This window comes from Teleopsis dalmanni, chromosome 2 (assembly GCF_002237135.1).
Source record: "Teleopsis dalmanni isolate 2A chromosome 2, ASM223713v2, whole genome shotgun sequence".
Taxonomy (NCBI): Eukaryota; Metazoa; Arthropoda; class Insecta; order Diptera; family Diopsidae; genus Teleopsis; species Teleopsis dalmanni.
This window is the reverse complement of record NC_051847.1, coordinates 91,982,062-92,006,250: the sequence shown is the minus strand read 5'-3', so window position 1 is coordinate 92,006,250 and position 24,189 is coordinate 91,982,062. Positions and strand designations below refer to the sequence as shown.

The following is a 24,189-nucleotide window of genomic DNA, read 5'->3' as shown; positions in this document are numbered from 1 at the left end:
ATTGTGCCACCACACATAAAAAGTGTCGAAGTAATGACGCTCATAAAACCGTCAAACTTGAAATTCGAATAGGAGCGCAGCCCCAGCAGCGAGTATCAGCGAGTGGCAACGAATGTAGCGAACTGAAGCGAAGCGAAGCGCAGTGCTGTTGTCTGTTTGTGCGCATCGAGTGAATCTCAGGCAAATCACACAAATGGTTTGATACGTAGCACCGAGCAACGAGCAACGAGTACAGTAGGAAGAAGATAGACGTTAAGGAAGGAAATGTGTGTGTGTGTAAAGTGTGATTAGGCAAACTGACCTGCCCTATAGCAAGAATGTTTGTGGGTGTTATGCCAGTGGCAAATAGGAAAGGAAAGGGAGGTGGGAGATGTCCTAGCATCATCTGCTTTAAGAGACAGTGGAAAAAAAGATTTGGAATATGTGTCCTAACAACCACTGCAAATAGCAGAAATTACAACGATGAATCGATAAAGACGGGATTAGAAAATATTTACTTAAGTTTTATGTATTGACTTGATGGTGGGTATATGGTGGGTATAATATATTTGTTCACCGAGCAGACATTTCCTTTTCATGTATAATATAATTAAAGAATTTATATTTAGTTTGATTATGAAGTTAATTTTGACAAAATATTATTTTCTAAGGCTGAGTTAGGCTAAGTTGATGCTAAACAAAATGGGACTTTTTCTTGGTATTTTTTGCACTGCACACATTTAGCCATTTATCAACATGTATCGACACATCACTATATTATCGGCACAACTTAGAATTTCCCTCATTTATAACGCAACTTAGCCTAACTCGCACACGTCCTAAATAGAAACTTTTTAAATGAAAGGGGTTTCTGAAAAGTTTTGAATTCACAACAATTTTTTTTTTATTTTCAATGCCGTGTGTGAGTTTAAGTAAATTGATAGTAAATTAAGGGAAATAGTAAATTATGTCGGTATGGTAGCGAATGTTGATATTTACCAGAATTTGGAGTAGGGTAAATTAGATAAAAATTAGGTAAATTAGTAACACCTAATCTGTGAAAATTTTATAAGATGTTTAATAAATAATTAATAAATTCTAATATATAAATACAGCAAGTAAAATTGTTAATAACAAAACTCCAGCAAAAATATACGAACAAAAAAGTCAAGTACGGCTTTGGATCAGTTGGTTAAGGTGCGCTGATTCTGAGCTTCACATTTGGCAGGACCCGAGTTCGATTCCTGGTACTTGCAGTCTCAAAAATAATTATTTACGAATAATTAAATACAAGAATTATTTCCAAGACCACTGATGAAGGGTATTTGGCAATACTCGAAACAGCTGTATGGTCAGCCAAAAATTCAATTAATAAATAATTTAAAAAATAAATTTTTGTTGTTGTTTCACTTCTGTTCGAAAACCTCTTTATATAAATAAATAAATAAATTTAAGAAATTTGAACCAAAAGTAATGAATAAGTGGAATAAATATATATATAAATATTTACATAAGTCCAGTGCAAAAATCCCTAGGAAATTACAATTTACTTTACCTCAATTTACTCGAACTCGCACACGGCTTAAGTAATTAAATTTTTGACTGACCCTATAGTTGTTTCGAGTATTGAGTATTGAGTACAGTTTTTTCGAGTATATCAGTGGGATGTTTGGATATATTTCTTATATTTAATTGTTAGTAAATAAATTTTACAACTACAAGTGCAAGATTACAAGATTTAATAAATAATTAAGTAAATTTATTATATTTTTTGATTAATTTCTGTAGTATATTCGATCATGGCAACCCTGTATAAAGAAATAGATAAAAAAAGGAAAAAATACAAAACGTTTTTCGTCGTTGTGCTCAAAGGAGTAAGCGTGCCGTGCCGTAATTATTATTATTATTAATATTAAATTGTAAATCTATATAACTTTAATCAATAAAGTATATTGTATTATATATAAAGAATGTAATAATTTCAATAAAATTTAATTAATTAAATTTATTTTTACATTACTATAAATTAAGCAAAAAATCTTTTCTTTTTTACATATATATATATGTAACCTCTAAGGGACATGAGTTTCAAACAAAATGGGTACCTTCTCTCCAATTATACGGTTTCAAACTACACGATTGTTGAGTAATTCTTTTGAGATAGAATACCTGATACTCCATTTTGTTACCTGAGTATGTCATATTGGCTAAGTTCTGTTAAAACTGTGCTTATACTAGATGATGATTTATACTAGATCTTAGTCTGAATACCTTTCCGTTTTATATTAGATATACATCAGAAATACAGACAGTGAAATTAAGGTCTTGTGCGAGTTAGGCTAAGTTGATGCTAAACCAAATGGGAGATTGTTTGGGTTTTTTTGCACTGCACACATTTTGACATTTATCAACACGTAACTTAGGTCGTGTGCGAGTTAGGCTAAGTTGCGTTCTAAATGAGGGAAATTCTAAGTTGTGCCGATAATGTAGTGATGTGTCGATACGTGTTGATAAATGTCAAAATGTGTGCAGTGCAAAAAAACCCAAACAATCTCCCATTTGGTTTAGCATCAACTTAGCCTAACTCGCACAAGACCTTAATTTCACTGTCTGTATTTCTGATGTATATCTAATATAAAAGGGAAAGGTATTCAGGTTGACATTTGATCACTTTCCAAAGAAATTATTTGGAGTTTCTATAATATTTTTTTGCGATTAAACGATGACTTAAATAAAAACATTATTGATTCATCTGCATTAGAGGAGGGATTCAATCTAAAATTATTAGATTTACTACTGAATCATTTTAGTGTTTCGCAGGTTGACATTGATTTTCCTTTGACTTAAACTACTCTGAAGTTACGCGGTAGAACATCCAATATGGATGTGTTATAGTTTATACTAATATTTACTTGGTAGAACGTAATCGTGGTAGAACTTCGCAATTTTCGCTCTTATTTTTGCTGGTTTTCCTATTGAATATTATTGTCTTGTCAGTTTGTTCGAATTTAAATAAGAATTATACTTATTTGGAATTTTATTTGTTTATTTCTATTTTTATTTTCACATAATTACAAAACATATAGATTTATCATTAAGAAATACAGGTTTATCAATGTGCTTTTATAATAGGTCTTTTCCACGAGCTACTCGTAGTAACTGTGAATAACACTGTGTGTACACAAGTGCGTTCCACTAGCAAATTTTCGAGTAAATGAGAGCATCTGAGTGAGCGTAACATCCCTGTCAAAATTTGAAAATGTTACACAGACTTTAGTCGTATATTTTATTTCAAGTAAAATTTGTGTGATGTGTGAATCAGCCGTTTTGGTTTGAATTCATTTTTGAAAATATTGTGTATTTTCGCGGCACTGGTGTTCTTACCAAATTTTACACAAAGTTGTTCCATGAAAATCTGTGTGAAGAGCGTAATTTGGCACTTTATTTATGTTAAGCTATCAGTTTGTACTTTACTTGTGTTTTATTTGAGTTTTACTACGAATAGCCGAATAGACAGACCTATTATTACTTAATTGAAACAAAGTAACATAAAGAATAATATCATGTTTTCACAGCAGCTTAAACTACTTAAGTTAATGAAATTTAGATTTGGTCGTTTCCATTGACATTAGCTAATTTATGCACATAAAATAGCTTATTTGTTTACATTTTACATATAAAACATATGACAAATATTTCAAATTAATTTAATAATAATTAATACATAAATTTAATTTCCGAAATCAATGAAAATATGTATTTTTGTAGAACGATGTCATGAGCAATGGTGAATTACGATAACAAAATTTTGAATTTTGAATATAGCCAAATCAGACCACACACCTGTTTTGTATATTCTCAAATATTCTTTATCAATAGATTTTTTGCAGTGCACTTATGTAAATATTTATTTATTTATTTATTTATTGCACTTATTATTTTTGGTTAAAAGTTTTTAAATTTATTTATTTATTTATTAAGGACGTGTGCGAGTTAGGCTAAGTTGCATTCTAAATGAGGGAAATTCTAAGTTGTGTCGATAATGTAGTGACCTGTCGATACGTGTTGATAAATGGCAAAATGTGTGCAGTGCAAAAAATCCCAAAAAATCTCCCATTTGGTTTAGCATCAACTTAGCCTAACTCGCACACGACCTAAATATATAAATATCTTGGCCCCCCGTGCGACTAGTAGAGTAACATTTGCATGACTTTCTTATTAGGTTCTGATTAGAACATAGGACGTGTGCGAGTTAGGCTAAATTGATGCTAAACCAAATGGGAGATTTTTTTGGATTTTTTGCACTACACACATTTAGCCACTTATCAACACGTATCGACACATCACTACATTATCGGCACAACTTAGAATTTCCCTCATTTAGAACGCAACTTAGCCTAACTCGCACACGACCATAATAGTATTGAAATTTAACAATTAAAAATAAAAATATAATTTATTAATTAATTCAATTATTCTACAACTGGTTTATGATTTCGTTTTAATATAAACACAGCAAGTAAAATTGTTAATAAAAGCTTTCATAGCAAAAGTAACAAAACTCCAGAAATATATGCGAACATAAGAAGTCAAGTACGGCTTTGAATCAGTTGATTAAGGTGCGCTGATTCTGAGCTTCACATTTGGCAGGACCCGAGTTCGATTCCTGGTACTTGCAGTCTCAAAAATAATTATTTACAAATAATTTTATACAAGAATTATTTCCTAGACCACTGATGATGGGTATTTGGCAATACTCGAAACAGTTGTATGGTCAGCCAAAAATTCAATTGATTAAAATAATATAAAAAATAAAATTTTTGTTATTTTAGTTCACTACTGTTCGAAAAAACCTCTTTATTAAATATCTTATAAAATTTTCACAATTGTAGCACCTAATTTACCTAACTTTTATCTAATTTACCATACTCGAAATAAATATTAACATTTCTTCCCATACCGACACAATTTACCATATCCCTCAATTTACTATCAATTTATTCGAACTCGCACTAGGCCTAAGTAATGTTTTTTTGTTTTTAATTTATTAATTTTGATTAATATTTATTTTATTAATAACTAATATTAATATAATATAATTTATTAAAGGCGGTTTAAGCATTTTCACTAAAAGAATAATGAAATTCAAAGGTAATTCATGCACCAAAAAGAATTTGTTTGCCTCACTACAGCGTTTCCTTTCTTGTATATTACTTTTTGGTCAGAACGATTTTCAATTCTAGACGAAAAACGCTGAATTCGCCTTCGTCGTTGAATTATATTTAACGAAAAATAAAAGCGCGGCGAACATTTTAAACCATTTGCTTCAAAACGATTTTGCAACGGCAGAGTAAGCATCGATAAGAGTAAATTGGAGTTGAAGCGTATTTCGTGTGATATATTAAAAGAAATCTTGACTTCCTTGTGTTATATGTTTTATATTTGTTTAAACTTTAATTAATCAACTCACAAAAGCTATATATAAATTTTATATAGATCTATAAAATTTAAGTTAAACGGAATTAGTAAATAAAACTGGTCAAAATGAGTGCAATTATTGGAGTAACAAAAATTAACATCGACGAGGTAAGTGAGGTTTTATTTATTCACCGAGAAGTGATGGCGACGCCATTACGTTCGCACCGATAAATCCCGTTTGCCTCAACTCACATATTTTTTATTGCTTGCGGTACATAATTAAATATTGATTGCGGTATATTTGCGCTAAAGAATATGAGAAATAAACAATAAAAGAAGTATCTGAAATACCGTTTGTAAATTGTTTTGCAGAACGATGCAGAAAAATACAACAAAACTAAAAAGGCTCAATCAGCGGTCGCTGATAACTTGAAGCGCGCTGCATTGGGTGATTTGCAAAATCGTGCGGTGTTGCGTCCAACTTCTGGAAAGGATGCTGTACAAAAAAGGTAAGTCACTCTCGATCGAAGTATGTAGCCGTAAGTAGTTAAAAAACGGCAAGCAGAAATTTCATTGCATTTATAGGAAAAAAATTCGGTTTTTAAAATATTTGTCTTCCTGATTTTTAATACAAACAGTACGGCGAACGCTAAGCTACAGGGTGCCTTGCGCGGTACGAAAGCACGTGTTGATAGTAATTGGAAGAAAACAACATTGACCAGTTCTACAACCAACGTGGCTCAATTGGAGAATAATAATGCGATAACCCAAGCCATACAACGCAGAGTTGTAACTCGTTCAAGTTCTGTGCGCGTGAACACCAATGTTCCTGTCGAGCAAAAACCTAAGACGTTGCCCACAAAGGCGGTAGAAAATAAACAAGCAAAGTTGGAAGGTAATATATGGAATTGCTTGACTTTTAGGTAATGCACTTATACGTTTAATTCTAGTTGCCAAAGTAAGAACCACAAAGGTTGTTGAAAAAGCCCAATTAGTTTCCATTTTGCCTAAATTACGTAGGGAAGATAGTCAGTTATCGCAAATATCACTGAATAAAATAAAAGCTGCCATTTTGCGTGATGCAAACAAGGTAATGAACCAGAATTGTAAACCCACAGCTACAGCTAAAGTAAACGCACAACCAGCAAAAACTGAAGTAGAAAATGCCGTTGTTAATAACATCGCTAAAGAGGTCAAGGAGAAAGAGGAAATGCCTTTGCAAGACCCCATATTATTTAAACCTTTATCGCATTCCACAAAACTATTAAGTGATGTCGAAGATATAGATGCAGACGATACCAATACCTTGATACTTCTCTCAGAATATGTGAACGACATATATGATTATCTGTATAGTTTAGAAATCGAACTCCCTATAGCAAAATATCATCTTGAAGGCCAGGAGGAGGTTTCTCCCAAAATGCGTGGAGTACTTGTAGATTGGATAAATGAAGTACATTTGCAATTCCACCTGGTACCTGAGACATTCCAAATGACGGTAGCTATCATTGATCGTTATTTGCAAAATGTTAAGGATACGAAACGTTCACAATTGCAACTTGTTGGAGTAACAGCCTTGTTCATTGCTACCAAATATGAGGAACTGTATCCTCCTGCTTTAAGTGATTTTGTATATATTACCGATGATACGTATAATGCTAAGCAGATTTTACAAATGGAATTAAAAGTTTTCAAAGCAATCGATTGCAATTTATCACGGCCATTGCCAATACATTTCTTACGTCGCTATTCAAAAGCTGCCAAAGCTGAAGACAGTCATCATACAATGGCTAAATATTTTTTGGAACTAATTTTGATTGAGTATGAAATGGCATCCTACAAGCCATCTGAGGTTTGTAACAATTTTTTTTATATTATTATTATCATTATGATATTATTGGACACTATGATATTATTGGATATAACCGGATATATAATATCCGGTTATAACTATATTTGTTTGGTTTTTCATTTTTATTCGTTTTTGTTTATTTTCTATTTTTCCTTTTTCGTTTTTCTTTGTTTTTTCTTTTTGGGTTTTCTTTATTTTGCCTTTTTGGTTTTTTTTGTTTTTCCCTTTTTTTTTTTTTTATTTTTGTGTGTCTTGTTATGTATTTTTTGTACCTTTATTTTTTTTTTTGTACATTTTGTTTTTTATTTTTTTTTTTGTACATTTTGTTTTTTATTTGTTTTTTGTACATTTTGTTTTTTATTTTTTTTTGTACATTTTGTTTTTTTATTTTATTTTATTTTTTTGTTCACTTTGTTTTTTATTGTATTATTTTGTTTTTTATTTTTTTTTTGGTTTTTTTTATTTTTTTTAGTTTTTTATTTTATTTTTCGTTCATTTTTTATTTTATTTTTGTTTTTTTGTTTAATTAATTTTTTTTCTTTTTTTTTATTTAATTATCCTTTTGTTTTTTTATTTAATTATCCTTTTGTTTTTGTTTCTTTTATTTAATTATCCTTTTGTTTTTTTATTTAATTATCCTTTTTTGTTTTTTTTATTTAATTAGTTTTTGTTTTAATTTTTTTTTGTACTTTTTCATTGTATTCTTTTTTGTTTCTCATTTGAATTTTTTTTTTTTGTTTTTTTATTTTATTTTTTCTTGTTTTTTATTTTGTTTTTTTTACTTTATTTACCCTTGGTTTTGTTTTTTTTATTTAATTATTTTTTGTTTTAAATTTTACTTTATTTTATTTTTTTTTGTTTTTCATTTTTATTTTATTTTTGTTTTTATTTTATTTATTTTTTTCTCATTGTTTTTTTTCCATTTCTTTTTTTTTGTTATATTATTTCTGTATTTTTAAATCTATTTATTTTGCTTTTTTTTAAGTTTTTTTTTAATTTGCGTCTATTTGTATGTTTTTTGGGTTCTATTTTTTTATTTTGTTCTATTTTTTTTTGTTTTCTTACTCTATTTTTTCCGGTTTTTTTTTTGTTCTATTTCTTTCGGTTTTTTATTCTTTATTTTATTTCTTCTGTTTTCTTGTTCTAGTTTTTTTTGTTTTATTTTTTTATCTTTTTTTTATTTTTATTTAATTTTTATTTAATTTTTTTTTTTGTTCTTGAATAAATCGTCCCCAAGAAATACTTAACAGAGCGGGTGCGTGAGTGCTTGTAATACATACATGTTCATTTAGGAACGAAAACTGGTCCTACTTAACTGATAATTTAAGAAAAAATTATGGTCGCTTTTTAGAAGAAGTATAAGTACTAAAAAAAAAGTATATTTTCAGTTGAAGGCGTCGAATATGCAGTTCTATTATCATCAAAATTTTCATAGTCATAACCTAATACTCATAAGTCATAAGTTAAGTCATAGTCAAGTCGTCATTTAAGAGTTAAATGACGACTGTGAAATCAATCCTAAGAATATCAGAAAGAGAAAGAGAAACTTAAAACATCATTACATAATAACCTTAATCTAAATCTTGCAAAAACAAAGTTAGCATTGCAAAACTAAGTTAGCATTGCAAAACTAAGTTCCATGAGCTGTTCCACCCTCAAGGCATGTTTGACAAATTGGATCTGTGATGAAACCCATAGTGTCCACTTGTATTGTTTTCCTTGATAACTCCCATTAGTACTTTTAGGTCCTTTCTCTTTAATTAATTTCGATAGCTTATAGTCATATTCTTTTGCAAAGTTTTTAGTTATCTTGTAAGCATTCATTAGGACCACCACTTTTTTTTTGTAAGTAGAGTTCACCACAAAAACCTGCAGAGTTAACGCATTTACTAAGTTATTAGCCAATTCATCAACTACGACAACACAGTTACCAGAAACTCATATTTGTATTTCATAACGTTGTTTCCTTTAGTTTTAATATTCACTGATAATCTCTCTGAGAAACTCAGGGGTTAGCCAGAGGTTTAAGTTATGTAGTCCATTTTATTAGGAAAAGTAAACAAAAACAAACCGGTATGGCAATGTATTATTTTTTATATACTTTCTTGTGAAGTCCTTTTCAAAGGTGTCGAACGGCACTTGGTCGTCGTTGGCGATGAGTAGCTTCGGGACGTAGACGTGATGTTTCTCTACTTTTAACTACATAATATATTTGATCAATTTTTAAATGAGTGTGATGAAACAAATTAATAAATAAAATTTTTTTGTAGATTGCTGCAGCAGCGTTATTTTTGGCGCTGCATTTGCTGAATGGAAATCCAGAAGAAGCAACTGGTTTCGATGACTCACACTGGACTCCTACATTGGTCCATTACTCACGCTTAAATGCAATTGACTTACATTCGGTAACTAGAAAAGTCGCTGCTATTGCACGAAGAGCTCCAAATATAAAATTAAAGGCTGTTTACACCAAATACCAATCATCAAAATTCGACAGAATGTCGCTACGTACTGAGCTCTACAGTCCATTGATAGACTCCATCATTTGCAGCGATTGAGATCTTTTTTTAAACTATCTTATTACTCTTTACTCTTTAATTTAGCACAATTCGTTATTTTATTTTTCATATATGTATTTTAATTTACTACATTTCATCCTTAATTTTATATAGTTTATGCCTTGTTATATTTTGTTAGTTTAATATTAGAGTATTTAACTTAACAACAAGTGCTGAAAGATTACACCAGAAAGAGGAGAAGGATGAAGGATCAAATGCGACGTGACACGAATAAGTGGCAATATTCTATGTTTTGTAAAAGTAAAATGTAATATTCAATGTTGCTTGTTCCAGAAACTAATTTTAATTATAAGAAAACTCTTAAGTACCAAGTTTAGCCGAAACATCCCAACATTGATATCAATTTATCCAACTTGGTATGAGACATAATACTGACGACTAGAAAGTCTGAGTTTTGTAAAAGTCATAATTTATATATTTTCTCTTGCGTTTTATTAATTACTTTTATGCGATTTAAGAGAATTATATCTTTTATAATTTTTGCGACTGAATTTAGTAAGTATTTTGTGCTATTAAAATACTTGAAAACAATTTATTTATTTGATTGTAAGTTTTAGTTTTTAATATAACTAAAATTATATTTTAAAAATGTTTAATAAAGGTCAATAAATAGAATTCGAATTTTTTTTTTTAATACTTTCAAGAACAGAAATTGTGTAGAGAACATTACCTATATACACATCCATGCTTCGCTATATGGCCTAGATGAGCATACTTACTCACCTACAGCCCAGATTCTTTTTGCAAAGTTTCGTCTTAACTTAAGAAAAACTATGGAACCAAAAAATTATATATGTAACGATATAACAAAATGGCGTATGACTAGCTGTCTAGCTAGTCGCTAGATAGAATTCTGGAATCGACTATACTTTTAATAATTATTTAATCATGTTATAATTATGTATATCTACATATTAATAATGCATAGGCGTATGTATATATATAGTCTCACAATTCATTGCAGCTGAGATCTCAGCTTCTCAAAATCCCTTTCTGGAGACGTAATTGAGTCTACAAATATTTTTAACATAAAAGATAGGGTCTTCATGAATGGCTTCCAGAGACTACTATAAGAAAAGTTTTGAAATTACATATTGCTCCAGGGGATCCATGGATATAGTGATGAAAATTAAAATTTTTTGCCTTTGGTAGCGTTAAATATAATATGTAAAAAAAAAGTTATGTTAGCAATTAAAATTAATATCAAATTATATATATATAGTAAAGTAAATTACTAGTAAGTAATTTAATTAAACACTAACTAGTTTTCTGTAATTATGTTCGGTGAACGGAGTGTTATAAGCTGATATCCCATTTTTTTTGGTTAAAACAATCTATAGAAATAAAAGGACCCGTTCAGTCATGCTATGGTTCATTAGTATCAGTGCATATATTTATTAATGAATAATTATGATGATTTATAAAAGTTAAAACATTTGTTAGGTTAGGTTATACCAGCGATCCTAAGGAATCCACTTAAGCCTACAGGCCCATTGTGTTAACGTATAATTAAAAATCCAAGAGTTAGAACATTTGGCAAAGCTTATAATTCTATTTAGAGGGAGGTCTTGCAGCTCGCTAAGATCCTCAAAAATGAAAGCCCCTAAAGTGTTAGACGACTCCACGCATATACATAAAATTCGTTTTAGTAGATAGATTTATTTGTTGAAAACTACTGACCTTCTTATTAAATTTTTTTTCTTAGTAGAATATAAGTTGCATCAAATTGTCCATCCACAAAGCGTACAATGAGTGAGTAATATATCATATACAATAATATATGACTCGATATTCTTTTAAAAAAAAGTTCAAATAACCTTGAGAAAAGTATTTGAAAACCCACTATTTAAAGAGCCGTGTGTGCTTTAAACAGAAATAAATTAAAACATTCATTTGTGACAGAAATAAAAAACAAAATTTATTATGGGTAAGGCTTCAAAGAAATGGGTATCTCTAGAAACAAGTTAATGTTTCTTTCTTAACAAGAAATAATAATAATAATGATAAGCATTGTTAAAAAAATTAAAATGAATTTGAAAAAAAAGACGACTTCAATTGGGATGCGTTACAACTATATGAGGGTCGAATTCGTTTAAGAATATAATATATGTATGAAAAGAAAGACTTGTAAAGAACGGGTAGCCTTTCTCGTTTGCGGAACTGCAAGTGGAACAAAAGTAAAAGAATCCTTGTCCTCTTATAAGTCTTGGTGCAATGTTTTTTGCATTTCAGTGAAAGAAACAAGAATGGGTTACAATTGAATTACCTGATATAGGACAGGTCACTGTCACCGAAGTATTGTGAAAGTGGAGAACACTTGAGCAGTTAATAGTTTTATTCAACTGTAATCAAGAAAATGGTATAGAACTTCAAAATGTACTTGTACAAAGATCTTTGTGAGAAAAACGTGTTGACCCCACAACCATGGCTTAACAAAAAGAAATTTAAAATGATATTGACTGTGGCCAAGTTTCATTATACTGTCTCAAAAATCATCAAGTTGACTTGATAAACCTTTTCTAACATAATTGTGTGTACATGATATTGAATATACACATACTATTAGTAACCTGAGTGCCATAGTCGTCACACGATTAAGCCGTAGTCACTGGTGTCACTATATTTAAATGTGAAAAATGTGGTTGAGTAGGACTGCGTTTGTTTAAATATCAGTAAATAACATTATACTTTATTCCATTTGATTATATATTAAGAGTTATCAAGCACTACGAAGTTCCCAACCTGTTTAAAATCTGTCTATCAGGTACTACATTTAGCTACTGTTGCTTAATAGTGCACTGGAATTTATAAAAGGAAATTTACTTTCAAACCTGAATACAAAGATTTATATCTCGAATCCTGAATACCTGACTTAAGTAGCGAAAATAAGATGAACATTAAGTTTTTCACTTTCTTTGGATTAACACTTCTAATAGCAAAATTTTAACTCGTGTGTGTATTAATTTTAATCTAAATTAGTGACAGAGAAGGGATTTGATATAAAAATTAAAGTATTTGTATTCCCATTCACAATATTTAGGAACTTTGGATTTTTTATTATAAAATAATAATAATAATATATTAATACTACAGTTTTGAATATTAGCTGCTGTTCTCAACGCCGTTTAAAGTCACTTTACCTAAGAAGGTTTTTTTATTTTGAAGAAAACAATTATCACAGACAATATATATTATATGTATATGTATAACTATATTATGTACATTAGGGTGCCATTAATTTTCGAAAGTCGGAAAATTGCCCGCGGCACCCCCCAGATCGGTTCATTTTACTAAAAAAATAATCTGTGTGAAATTTTAGTTCAATTGGATAAGTGGAAATGGTGCCCCAAGAGCCTCAAAGATTGAATAATAACGATTTTTTCCATAAAATTCATCTTTGATTGCTTATATCTCCGACATATTTAATTTTACATAAAAACTGTCTTTCTAAAAGTTATAGATCTATTTAAAATAAACAATTCACTTATACAAAGTTTTTCTGTATTTCTAATAGTTATTGAATAAAACAAAAAATAAGTTGAAGTCACCCGATTGCTAGCTTTGAAAGTACTATGACTGTAATTGTCCGCATCAGCTTTACAAAAAATTTAATATTTCTAAAAAATTTAAAATAAATTCAATATTTCCAAAATTTAATCTTTTTAATAATAAAAAAGTACTAATTCTAGGTTTGTCCGACATAATTTTTATTATTTTAGTTAAAGTTGCTGGAGCAAAGTATCCTTATTACCTTCAGTTATTTTTGCGCGATCTATTAATGCTCTCCTGACTTCCTTGTCATCACTATCTATATTCAAATTTGAAACCATGTTTTTTTTTGTCTCAGGTGATATATTTAAATCCAAAGAATAAAAATGAACAAGCTTTGAGCTTAAATACCAAATACAATTTTTTGATATTGACTGAGAATAGAAAGAAGTTTAAAATCTTGAAAATGAGCTTTGACTGATGACAAAGCATTAAACCATACTTCAACATACATTTTAGTAATAAATATACATACATCGCAAAGAGAATTTTCTTCTTCTGTAGATAATTTGAACTCTTTCCTAAATAAAAATATTTTTAATACATGCATGGCTTTCACCATCTATCTTGCATGATGTATAATTCGTAACACATCATCCATATTTAACGATTTTCTTACTTTTTCATTTTCTAAGCCAACTGTAATCTTATCAACGTTTATTTTCGGCCAAAACTTCTGAAATCGTTGAAATAGTTCAACATTTGGGCTTTCAGACTTGTACACTTTTTAATGTAATCACTTTGAATTCAAATTCACTTCGCATTCCAATGAATAATACAGAAACTCACTTATGTATATAACTATACAAGTATTGGACTTATTTTCTAGCAAATTTAGTAGACAATTCATTCATTAAACTTACCTAAATTTAATAGGGGGATTTCAGCTGGTATTTGCTTTTATTCAATAACTATTAGAAATACAGAAATACTTTGTATGAGTGAATTGTTTATTTTTAATAGATCTATAAAGTTTAGGAAGACAGTTTTTATGTAAAATTAATATTGTCGGAGATATAAGCAATCAAAGATGAATTTTATGGAAAAAAATCGTTATTTTCCAATCTTTGACGCTCTTGGGGCACCATTTCCACTTATCCAATTGAACTAAAATTTTACACAGATTATTTTTTTAGTAAAATGAACCGATCTGGAGGGTGCCGTCAACCGATTTTAAGAAAAAAAAATTGCCCATATACCTTAATGGCACCCTAATGTATATATATAAATAATATATGTATGTATTTATTGCATAGTAAAACACATTAAATGAAGTTATCAGCTTATAATATTAATATCAATTTTATCGGAATTATCTTTCGATATTTAATAAAAACAAATGTTATTACAGAATTTTCTACAATAAAAATCCTCGTCACGCTCCGCATATTTCACTAACAGAAAATCAGAAATTTTACTCAAAGACTCCGAATGCGGGCTGGGCTCCAAATAAAAAATTTGTACAAGAAATGCGCCAAAAATCCAAAATTTAAATAAAAAATAAATAAATAAATTTTGAGTAAATTAGATGGTCACAAAATTACGGACGCACGTCCCAAAATTAATTGAAGTGAAAAATTTAACAGAAATTCTTCAGAAACATTTTTGTGTTTGTTTTGTGGCTCTTATGTGCGCTGCGTGATGTGTGCTGTGCCGGTTGCCGTCGATTGTGGATTGTGCCACCACACATAAAAAGTGTCGAAGTAATGACGCTCATAAAACCGTCAAACTTGAAATTCGAATAGGAGCGCAGCCCCAGCAGCGAGTATCAGCGAGTGGCAACGAATGTAGCGAACTGAAGCGAAGCGAAGCGCAGTGCTGTTGTCTGTTTGTGCGCATCGAGCAAATCACACGAATCTCAGGCAAATCACACAAATGAATTGATACGTAGCACCGAGCACCGAGCACCGAGCAACGAGCAACGAGTAAAGTAGGAAGAAGACAGACGTTAAGGAAGGAAATGTGTGTGTGTGTGGTGAAGTGTGATTAGGCAAACTGACCTGCCTTATAGCAAGAATGTTTGTGGGTGTTATGCCAGTGGCAAACAGGAAAGGAAAGGGAGGTGGGAGATGTCCTTTTTGGAAATGAGCATAATCTGCTAAAAAAAACAGTGGAAAAAAATTTGGAATGTGTCCTAACAACCATTGCCAATAGCAAGGATACAAGGATGTATCAATTTACTCTGTACACCATTAGAATTAGGAGATATTCCAAATGTACTTTATTGCGTGAATTTTGGTGGTTTATGTAGAAATGCTTATCAAATTTAGGTTTAAAACTTGAGAATATTCGTGATAGTTGAATATTTGTATTGACCCAGGAGAAAATGCGGGAACAATAATACACTGTTCGAAAAAATTGATAAACTAAAAATTTTTTGTTTATATACACAATAAATAACATTCATTAGAGTAATTGATGTTTATCATCTACTACAATTACAGAAATTTTCTTTTGGTGTATTGGTAAATCCACATTATTTTATTTTTATGGTATGCCGAATAAATTAATTTAGACTGATAAATTAATAAAACCAAATTTAACATTACAGCCGTAGTTTTCTTTATGTCGAAAATAAGTTGGTGCCATCCAATCTACAGTGATTTGTATTGGCTCGCGATCGCATCTGCTCTGGACAGCACTGTTCTAGACAATAAATCTACTTTGAGCAAAATTAATTTGGGAATATAAAATTTGCTACTGGGCTATTAAGCACAGTAGAGTAGCCAGTTTGTAGGAAAGGGATATATTCTTTAAGGCTAATCTATTCTAGAAATTAATACATATTTTAGATAAGTGGATATACGTATATATTCTTCGTTGAGGCACGCTTAAGCATATACTTTTCTTCAACCAGATAACAGTGACATGATAAGGAAATTTTATTTTAATTATTTATTTGTCTAGTGCAGTTAACTAGCACTTTTTTCTTTTTATTTTCGTGGTAAATAAGTTTCAGTTGGCTCTTTTTATGCTGTATATGTATTTTGTTCTTTGAATGAAGAAACACTGTAACAAGTGTTCCATTTAAATAAAATAATAAGTTGAACCGAAGGCCCTAGCAGCTAGCGCTCGGTTTTTCTGTCTTAGTTAAAAGATTTTATATTTTTTAATTAATTTTAATAAAAAATAATAACAATTTAGGTGGTTTTATAGAAGTATTGTTTGAAGTCCACAATGTATGTGGACTGGAATGTATATTGCAATTGTTTTAAGAGCGTGCAGTTCTGAATTAATGGCAGAACCCTCGAATCAAACAATTTTAGCGCCCTGTCTGTGATGTACTTTTATACTCTCGCGTCTCAAGTCTTTGTGCATATCTTTATTCCAGTGACGACGCGTGCCCTATTTGGAAGGGTGTGCGGCTCTTCTTTAATGTTTTTTTTACATGTACCACTTAAATTAAAATATATGAGATGTTTTATTAATAATAACCATATTATATTAGGCAACAATATATTCGCAATATTATATTAACAATTCATTAACAAAATAACATATTAAACAAATTAAATTAATAATTTATATATAAATTTAATATTATATCAATATGGAAGAAACAAAACATTTCACATAATTCTCGTAACATCAAACCAACTTTTTTCAAACAAAAGAGTTTGTACTTAGAAACATACATGTTTGTGCAGTGATCAAACAAAATCGAAACCACTTGCAATGTGCGCACAAGTACCCCGCACCATAAGAACAGAAATTCGTGGGTGCTGCTGTTAAAAGGGGAGAGACGAAATGTGATAGAAATGTATGGTGAGATGAGCTGCAAACTTCAGCAGCTCATGCAACTACTTTGGCAAATCATAATGTTGGATTCCTATGCATGCAGTTGATATTCGAATAGAACAGAAAATTACTCTCATACAATTCTCACTATATAAATCTCTATCTCTGATATTACGAACGGGAGCACACGCACATTATTTTGTTCATATGTAACGTATGAATATGCTGCCAACTTCTTTGCACACAAAGGGGAGAGACGAAATAAAATAGAAATGTTCTGTGATTTGAGCTGCAAATATATGAGCACACCTAACAAGTATAGCAGCAAAGAGTATATATACTCTATGATAGCAGCTAACAGAAGCAAATTGATTGAGTTTTCATAGACAATTATATTTAATTGTTTTTGCTAAAACTTTAAAAAATATATATGTATATGGAAATGTAATAATTAATAATAATTCTTGATGTGAAGATACCTAATAAATTTATATACCTATGTTCTTTGACATTTTGCAAATTATGTTAGGGTGTTCACCGCACACCTCCGCACCTTAGAGCAATCGTCACTGCTTTATTCCTAATATATCACACACCTCAATACAAGTATCTCTGTTTGAAGTATACTAATGGTGGTTAGAGAAGCATTGCCATAAGATACACAACTATAAAGTTATTTAGCTTTAATGACTTATTTATAAAGCAGACTTTAATTTTTCACGCTAAACTTTCAGAGAATATAGAGTTATTTTACAAGCCAATTTTTGACCCTTATGTTCTCTAGCCAAGTGTGTCTTGTATCAAAAGTAAGACCTTTCAAATTATCTTATTAATCTACTTCCACATTATTGATTATTATTTAATTGTATTGTATGTACCCGTATTTAAAGTAAGGAGAGCATTGACTGCGTGTGTGACTAGAGTGATGAATTTTTATGTAAATAATAATATGTATGTAAATAATAAAGAATTCACTTAGCTTATCTGCAGAAACATTTATATTTAAAAATATAAATTTTGAAGACATAAGACTATTACAGTTCATATCAAAGATAATTAAATGGAGCAAATATGTCCATGTGATTATAAAACGTATGTTTCATATGAATTATGAAAATACATATATTGATCAGAACAATAAGGTTCGTAAAAGTTCGCAAAATAAACCCAGTTCCATTAGTTCTTTTAGCTGTTTAATAACTATATAACATATTACCTTAGAGCGACAAGTTTCTTATGGTATTAAAATTTTTTATATAAATATATCAAAATTATAAAATATACTCTTAATTATCTAATTAATTCTAATTATTCTAATAATATCTAAAATTATTAGAATATCTATTTAATATTTATAAAAATTAGATTAATTAGTTATTAGTTAATTAGCTATTAGATTAATCTAAACTTCCGGCAGACGTCTAAAATGCCATAGCTGTAAGCTTTATGTATATTTATTATAATTATATATATTATAATTATTATATAATTTCGATGTAATATAATAACTTTAAAATGAAGTAAAAAAATAAAGCTACTCCTACTACTACTCTTAATTAGACCCTTAGCCAAGTATTTACTTTGGTTTTTCAGTCATGCCATGACACATTAACAATAAATTGGCATACACACATATACATACAGTCCTTCATTTCGGGGGAAGCTTCAGCCTCTTCAGTTAGGTGTATCTTCTTATTTCACAGCAGTTATTAAATACTTAATGTTAAATAAAGATAGCACCGTATACTTCCTTGGCATTTTAATCACTTTTCCATTGCAGTTTATAAATATACAATCACTATTCTTATTTAGGATAATATAGATCGTACGAGCACATTTGCCCTTCAGATCTATGTTAATGTATGCTTATAATTTTGGAAATTGCCCAAATCTAAGTGTACTTTAGATCAATAGCATCAATATACGCCATTACTTATCATGCTACTATAATAAATTTATTCCTATAAATACTCATTTCCTTATTATAAAATATATTATATACATACATATATGTTGAGGCTATTTGAGTTGAGTCAGTGCACCTGAGCACTTTTACTCTCTATTAACTGCGAGGTTTCTACAAAACCCTTCTTTGCGCTTTGACGGGATTTTTGTTTATCACTTCATTAGATTAAGCAATAATTGACCTCAGATCTACATATCTCCCCGAGGAGCCTGTAACCATTCTGAGATTTGATAACGCGGTGTTGGTAAGTCTGTCAGATTTCACAAATAATTTCAGGGCTCTATCCTTTATGTATTTTTTGATGGGATCAATCTTGAGGTCCCTGAGGATGTCCTCAAGATTGATCCCAAAGAACTTTGTACCAAAGAACTTTGAAAAGTCTTCTCAGAGCCTGGCTTTGTACAATTTCTAACTGGTGAATAGTAGTGTTTGAAGCTTTGCTAAACGCTACACAACCATATAGAAGTGGCGGACAAATTATTTGGTTATATATCAGTTTCCTGTTCTTAGCATTGAGGTTTTCATTTCTAAATAGCGGTTGGAGGTAATGAAGAATTTTGGCGCAGCTAATTCTTTTCAGTTGAACATGTTTAAGCCATGTGAATCGTTTGTCCAACGTGATGCCGAGATATTTAACGCTATCCTCCCAGTTTATCACCATATCACCCACTCTCACTCTTGACGGATTCTGTCTCCACTTACGCGTTATAAACAGAGCCTTAGTTTTTTCATTATTGATTTTTATTTTCCATTTCTGAAAATACTCCAAAATGAGGTTTATATGCTCTTGAAGTGTGTTTGTTATGTTGAGAGCACATTTGTCTGAGTGTAACATACACGTATCGTCAGCATATAACGCCAAAGTTGAGGGACCTAACAATGGAATAACAGATGTATAAATGTAATAGAGAGTGGGGGAAAGTGGCGATCCCTGAGGAAAAAATTTAAAAAAAAAATATTAAATTGTAATAATTAATCAGATAATGCGTTATCTGTTTAATGTAGTGAAATATTAAAAATATTAAATTATTTGCACTATTCGCTATATATTCAAAAAATTAAATTGATCTCTGAGATTAACAAGGAGATCTTATCAGATTTAAATAAAAATTTATTTTAAACGAAAAATCAATTCATAGTCTTACTTATTACAATGTAAAAGACACAAAGTCCGACCACTGAACCGCGTTTCAAGGCATCAGAACATTTTGCATAAACATTTTATGTTAGACTGAATCATGTAAAGTAAGAAACTAGCAATAAGGTTCTTCAGTTAACTTTAAATATTACCCTTGCCCGGGTGCGGAAGAAATGGACCTTATGTTACAAATTTAAAAATCAATCTATCAAAATACTGTGCTATTTTTATAGTCTAACACATACTATGGTATTTGACATTGGCATTGCTCTTTTTAGAATAAAACATGAATTTAGGATTGTGTTATTTAAAAACTGTAGTTTATTATAATTTTAAGTTCCAACACTTTATCGTTACACATTCACAATTTTAATTTTAAGAATTAAAAGTACAATTCATCTACAATTCATCGAAATTCGAAGGATATCATATTTAATTTTTCAGTTTTACGTTCGTTAAACTTTGCGGCGCTCTCATATTTTAAAGAAGTTGGTGACGAATCTGCAGGAATTTGCACTACTCAAAGGCTGGTCTGATGCCAAGTTGGCAGTGTTCACTTATACAATTGCATTCGATAGAGAAAAACATGAAGTTTTTAATTTAGTTTTTTTCAGTTTTTGTTTTTGTTTAACTTTTGTTTTATTGTATATCATTTTTCTCTTGATGAAACTTTATAATTAAATTATAACGTAAGTTATTAATTTTAACAAATAGTTAGCGACTTTGTTGGGTATCTTTTTACTTCTTCTTTATATTAAACTTTAAACGTATGTTGGTGTATATTTATAGTTATATATGCGTGTTGTAAATTTAAGCCTGGAAGGTGGATAAGAATTTTGTTACGATGTCCTTCAATTTGGCATCAGCAGCTTCAGAGATTTTGCCTTCTTGGGCAATTTGGTTAAGTAAACCTTGCTCTGAGGTCTTGATGTGTTGCAAGAATTCCTTTTCGAACTTGGTGATCTTTGAGGGATCCATTTTGTCCAAATGACCACGTACACCACAGTAGATGACAGCAACCTAAGAATTTATAATTTCATAAAATACTTCTAATTAATAATTTATAAATTTTAGCTAAAACGTACTTGATCTTCAATAGCCATTGGTACATATTGGCCTTGTTTCAACAATTCAGTAAGACGAACACCACGGTTCAACAATTGTTGAGTGGCAGCATCCAAATCAGAACCGAATTGGGCGAAAGCAGCGACTTCACGATATTGAGCCAACTCCAATTTCATTGAACCGGCAACTTGTTTCATGGCCTTAGTTTGGGCAGCAGAACCGACACGTGATACAGACAAACCGACGTTAATGGCTGGACGAATACCCTTGTAGAACAATTCAGTTTCCAAGAAGATTTGTCCATCAGTGATAGAAATGACATTGGTTGGAATGTAAGCAGATACATCACCGGCTTGGGTTTCGATGACAGGTAAAGCAGTCAATGAGCCACCGCCCATTGTTGGAGACATTTTAGCGGCACGTTCCAAAAGACGTGAATGCAAGTAGAATACATCACCAGGGTAGGCTTCACGACCTGGTGGACGACGCAACAATAGAGACATTTGACGGTAAGCCACAGCCTGCTTAGACAAATCGTCATAGATGATCAAAGCGTGTTTGCCCTTGTCACGGAAATATTCACCCATGGCACAGCCAGAGTATGGTGCCAAGTATTGCAAAGGAGCAGCATCAGAAGCAGTAGCTGATACAATAACAGAGTATTCCATGGCTCCAGCATCAGTCAATCGTTTTACGATTTGAGCAACAGTGGAACGTTTCTGACCGATAGCTACGTAGATACAGTACAATTTCTTAGATTCATCTTGACCGTCATTGAAACGTTTTTGGTTGATAATGGTGTCAATGGCAAGAGCAGTTTTACTGTAGTAAGGTTAAAAATATTTTATTTATTTTATGCATCAGATGTAACTGTTTTAACATACCCAGTCTGTCTGTCACCAATAATCAATTCACGTTGGCCACGACCAATTGGCACCAAAGAATCGACAGCCTTAATACCTGTTTGCATAGGTTCGCGTACAGATACACGTGGAATAATACCAGGAGCCTTGATACCAACACGGTAACGATTCTTAGTGTTAATAGCACCTTTACCATCAATGGTGTTACCCAAAGCATCGACAACACGACCCAACAATTCATCACCGACTGGCACATCCACAATAGCACCAGTACGCTTGACAATATCTCCTTGTTTGATCAATTTATCGTTACCGAATACTACAACACCAACATTGTCGGGTTCCAAGTTAAGTGCCATACCCTTAAGACCAGAGGAGAATTCCACCATCTCATCGGCTTGGATGTTATTCAAACCATACACACGAGCGATACCATCACCAATACTCAACACACGACCAGTTTCTTCTAAATCGGCTTTTGGGGCAACACCCATAATTCTCTCCTCCAAAATGGATGAGATTTCAGCGCTGCGTTGTGTGCTGGAGACATGGAGTTTACGTGCTGCTAGAGATGCGGCTGGGTAAGCTGCTTTTGTGGCAATCTTTGCAAAGAAAAAAAACAATCTTATTAATATTAGAATACGTATCATAGGTAATATTATTTTTCTTTTATAAAAAATCAACTCATACGAATGGTTAATTCCAGTGGTCTTTACAGATTCATTTTAAACCATTGAAGTATAAAAAATCTATTTGTAAACATTTTACGAGTTTAATTCAAATGAAATATATTATTTTTAAAAGCGCAGAGCTTCTTGGCCACGAACATCGTTAAAAGTTCATGTAATTATCATGAACTTATATAATTACATTAGTTGAATAATCAACATTATCAGAGGTCTTCGATATAATGTAAAAGTTGAAAAAAGTTATTGCAAGAAATGTTTATAATATTTGTGAAGTCAAATTGCAAATTAGAATTATTTTTTATTTTTAATTAAATTTATCTAAAGGCAGGCAGCGAACCTAACCTCAAAATCGATAACGTTGTGCCAGAGTTGAGTTCGTTGAGTTTGATTTTCGTGGTGGAAAGAAAATTTGCCGACTGCCAATGTGATATTATGTAATTTATTTTTTGAATATTATTATAATTGAAAAAATACGTATTTTTGGCATTGCATTAACCGGTGAAATGGAGAATTGATTAATTTTCATTTTCATTTTTGCGGCAATTATATAACCGCACCTGCAGATTTCATGCAAACCAACATTGAGTGCAGTGCTTGCGTAACACTTTCAAAGCAAAATATAAAATTTATACAAAAAACAATTGCAAAAATTATGTTTTTCTATTCAATTTGTTAGCACTTTTTGTTTTGATTTTGAATTAAGCCAATTATTATTTTTTCACCAATTTTCATATCAGCCACGGCAAATTTTTGTTTGCATAATTTGTAAATTTTTCTGAATTTATTATTTTTGTACCTGTGTTGCAGCTTTTGGCAAATTGCGGGCCACCGATGAGGCCAAACGTGCTGAAATCATCGACATTTTTGTTTAAATAAAATATATTTGTCGCTCGCTATAAAGAACTTATTGGACCCAACTCCTCTCCAGACGTAATATTTTAAAGATGGTTGCCGAAATTCGTTCACGTTCACTCTGCGAAAGAACATACATTCAAAGTGATTCGTGCAGTCTTCGTTAAATATTAAACATATGTGTCAAAAAGCATTGCCATACAAAAAAACCTAAAGCAAAATACCACTCTAAAAAAATATTTGTATATTTTTCGAAATATTTATTTCCCACAATTTTGCATATTTTTAAAATATTTCATTTTCACAATTTTCAAATTTGTGATATTTTTTCATTTTATTTAAATTTTTGTTTACAAACTTTTGACAGATGACTGGAATATTCGTTGAAATTTCCAATGAAGGCACGGAATAGATCGCTTATTGCATTGGTATAGAACAACAGTGGAGCAAGTACAGAGTGCAAAATAGTAATTGAAACTGAAGTAATTGTTATTTATTTCA

The 24,189-nt window shown here is 30.8% G+C and overlaps 2 protein-coding genes across 3 annotated transcripts; one reads left to right on the top strand and one right to left on the bottom strand.

The window, feature by feature from the left end:
* The first annotated feature begins 5,307 nt into the window (after window positions 1–5,307).
* Window positions 5,308–10,035, top strand: LOC119673820 (G2/mitotic-specific cyclin-B-like). Of its 2 annotated transcripts, XM_038084886.1 has the most exons (5): window positions 5,308–5,565; window positions 5,770–5,906; window positions 6,036–6,292; window positions 6,348–7,249; window positions 9,520–10,035. In XM_038084886.1, the coding sequence occupies exons 1-5, from the start codon at window positions 5,524–5,526 to the stop codon at window positions 9,805–9,807; spliced, it is 1,626 nt and encodes a 541-aa protein (XP_037940814.1). In that variant the 5' UTR covers window positions 5,308–5,523; the 3' UTR covers window positions 9,808–10,035. The 2 variants fall into 2 exon arrangements, with proteins under 2 accessions (XP_037940814.1, XP_037940815.1); XM_038084887.1 differs by lacking the exon at window positions 5,308–5,565 and having other exon boundaries at window positions 5,803–5,905; window positions 6,034–6,292.
* Window positions 10,036–20,510: 10,475 nt separating this feature from the next.
* On the bottom strand, window positions 20,511–23,818 carry LOC119673819 (ATP synthase subunit alpha, mitochondrial). Its single transcript, XM_038084885.1, has 4 exons — window positions 23,633–23,818; window positions 22,169–22,749; window positions 21,305–22,106; window positions 20,511–21,239 (listed from the first exon to the last, which is right to left on the bottom strand). The coding sequence occupies exons 1-4, from the start codon at window positions 23,696–23,698 to the stop codon at window positions 21,030–21,032; spliced, it is 1,659 nt and encodes a 552-aa protein (XP_037940813.1). The 5' UTR covers window positions 23,699–23,818; the 3' UTR covers window positions 20,511–21,029.
* Between the last annotated feature and the right edge of the window lie 371 nt (window positions 23,819–24,189).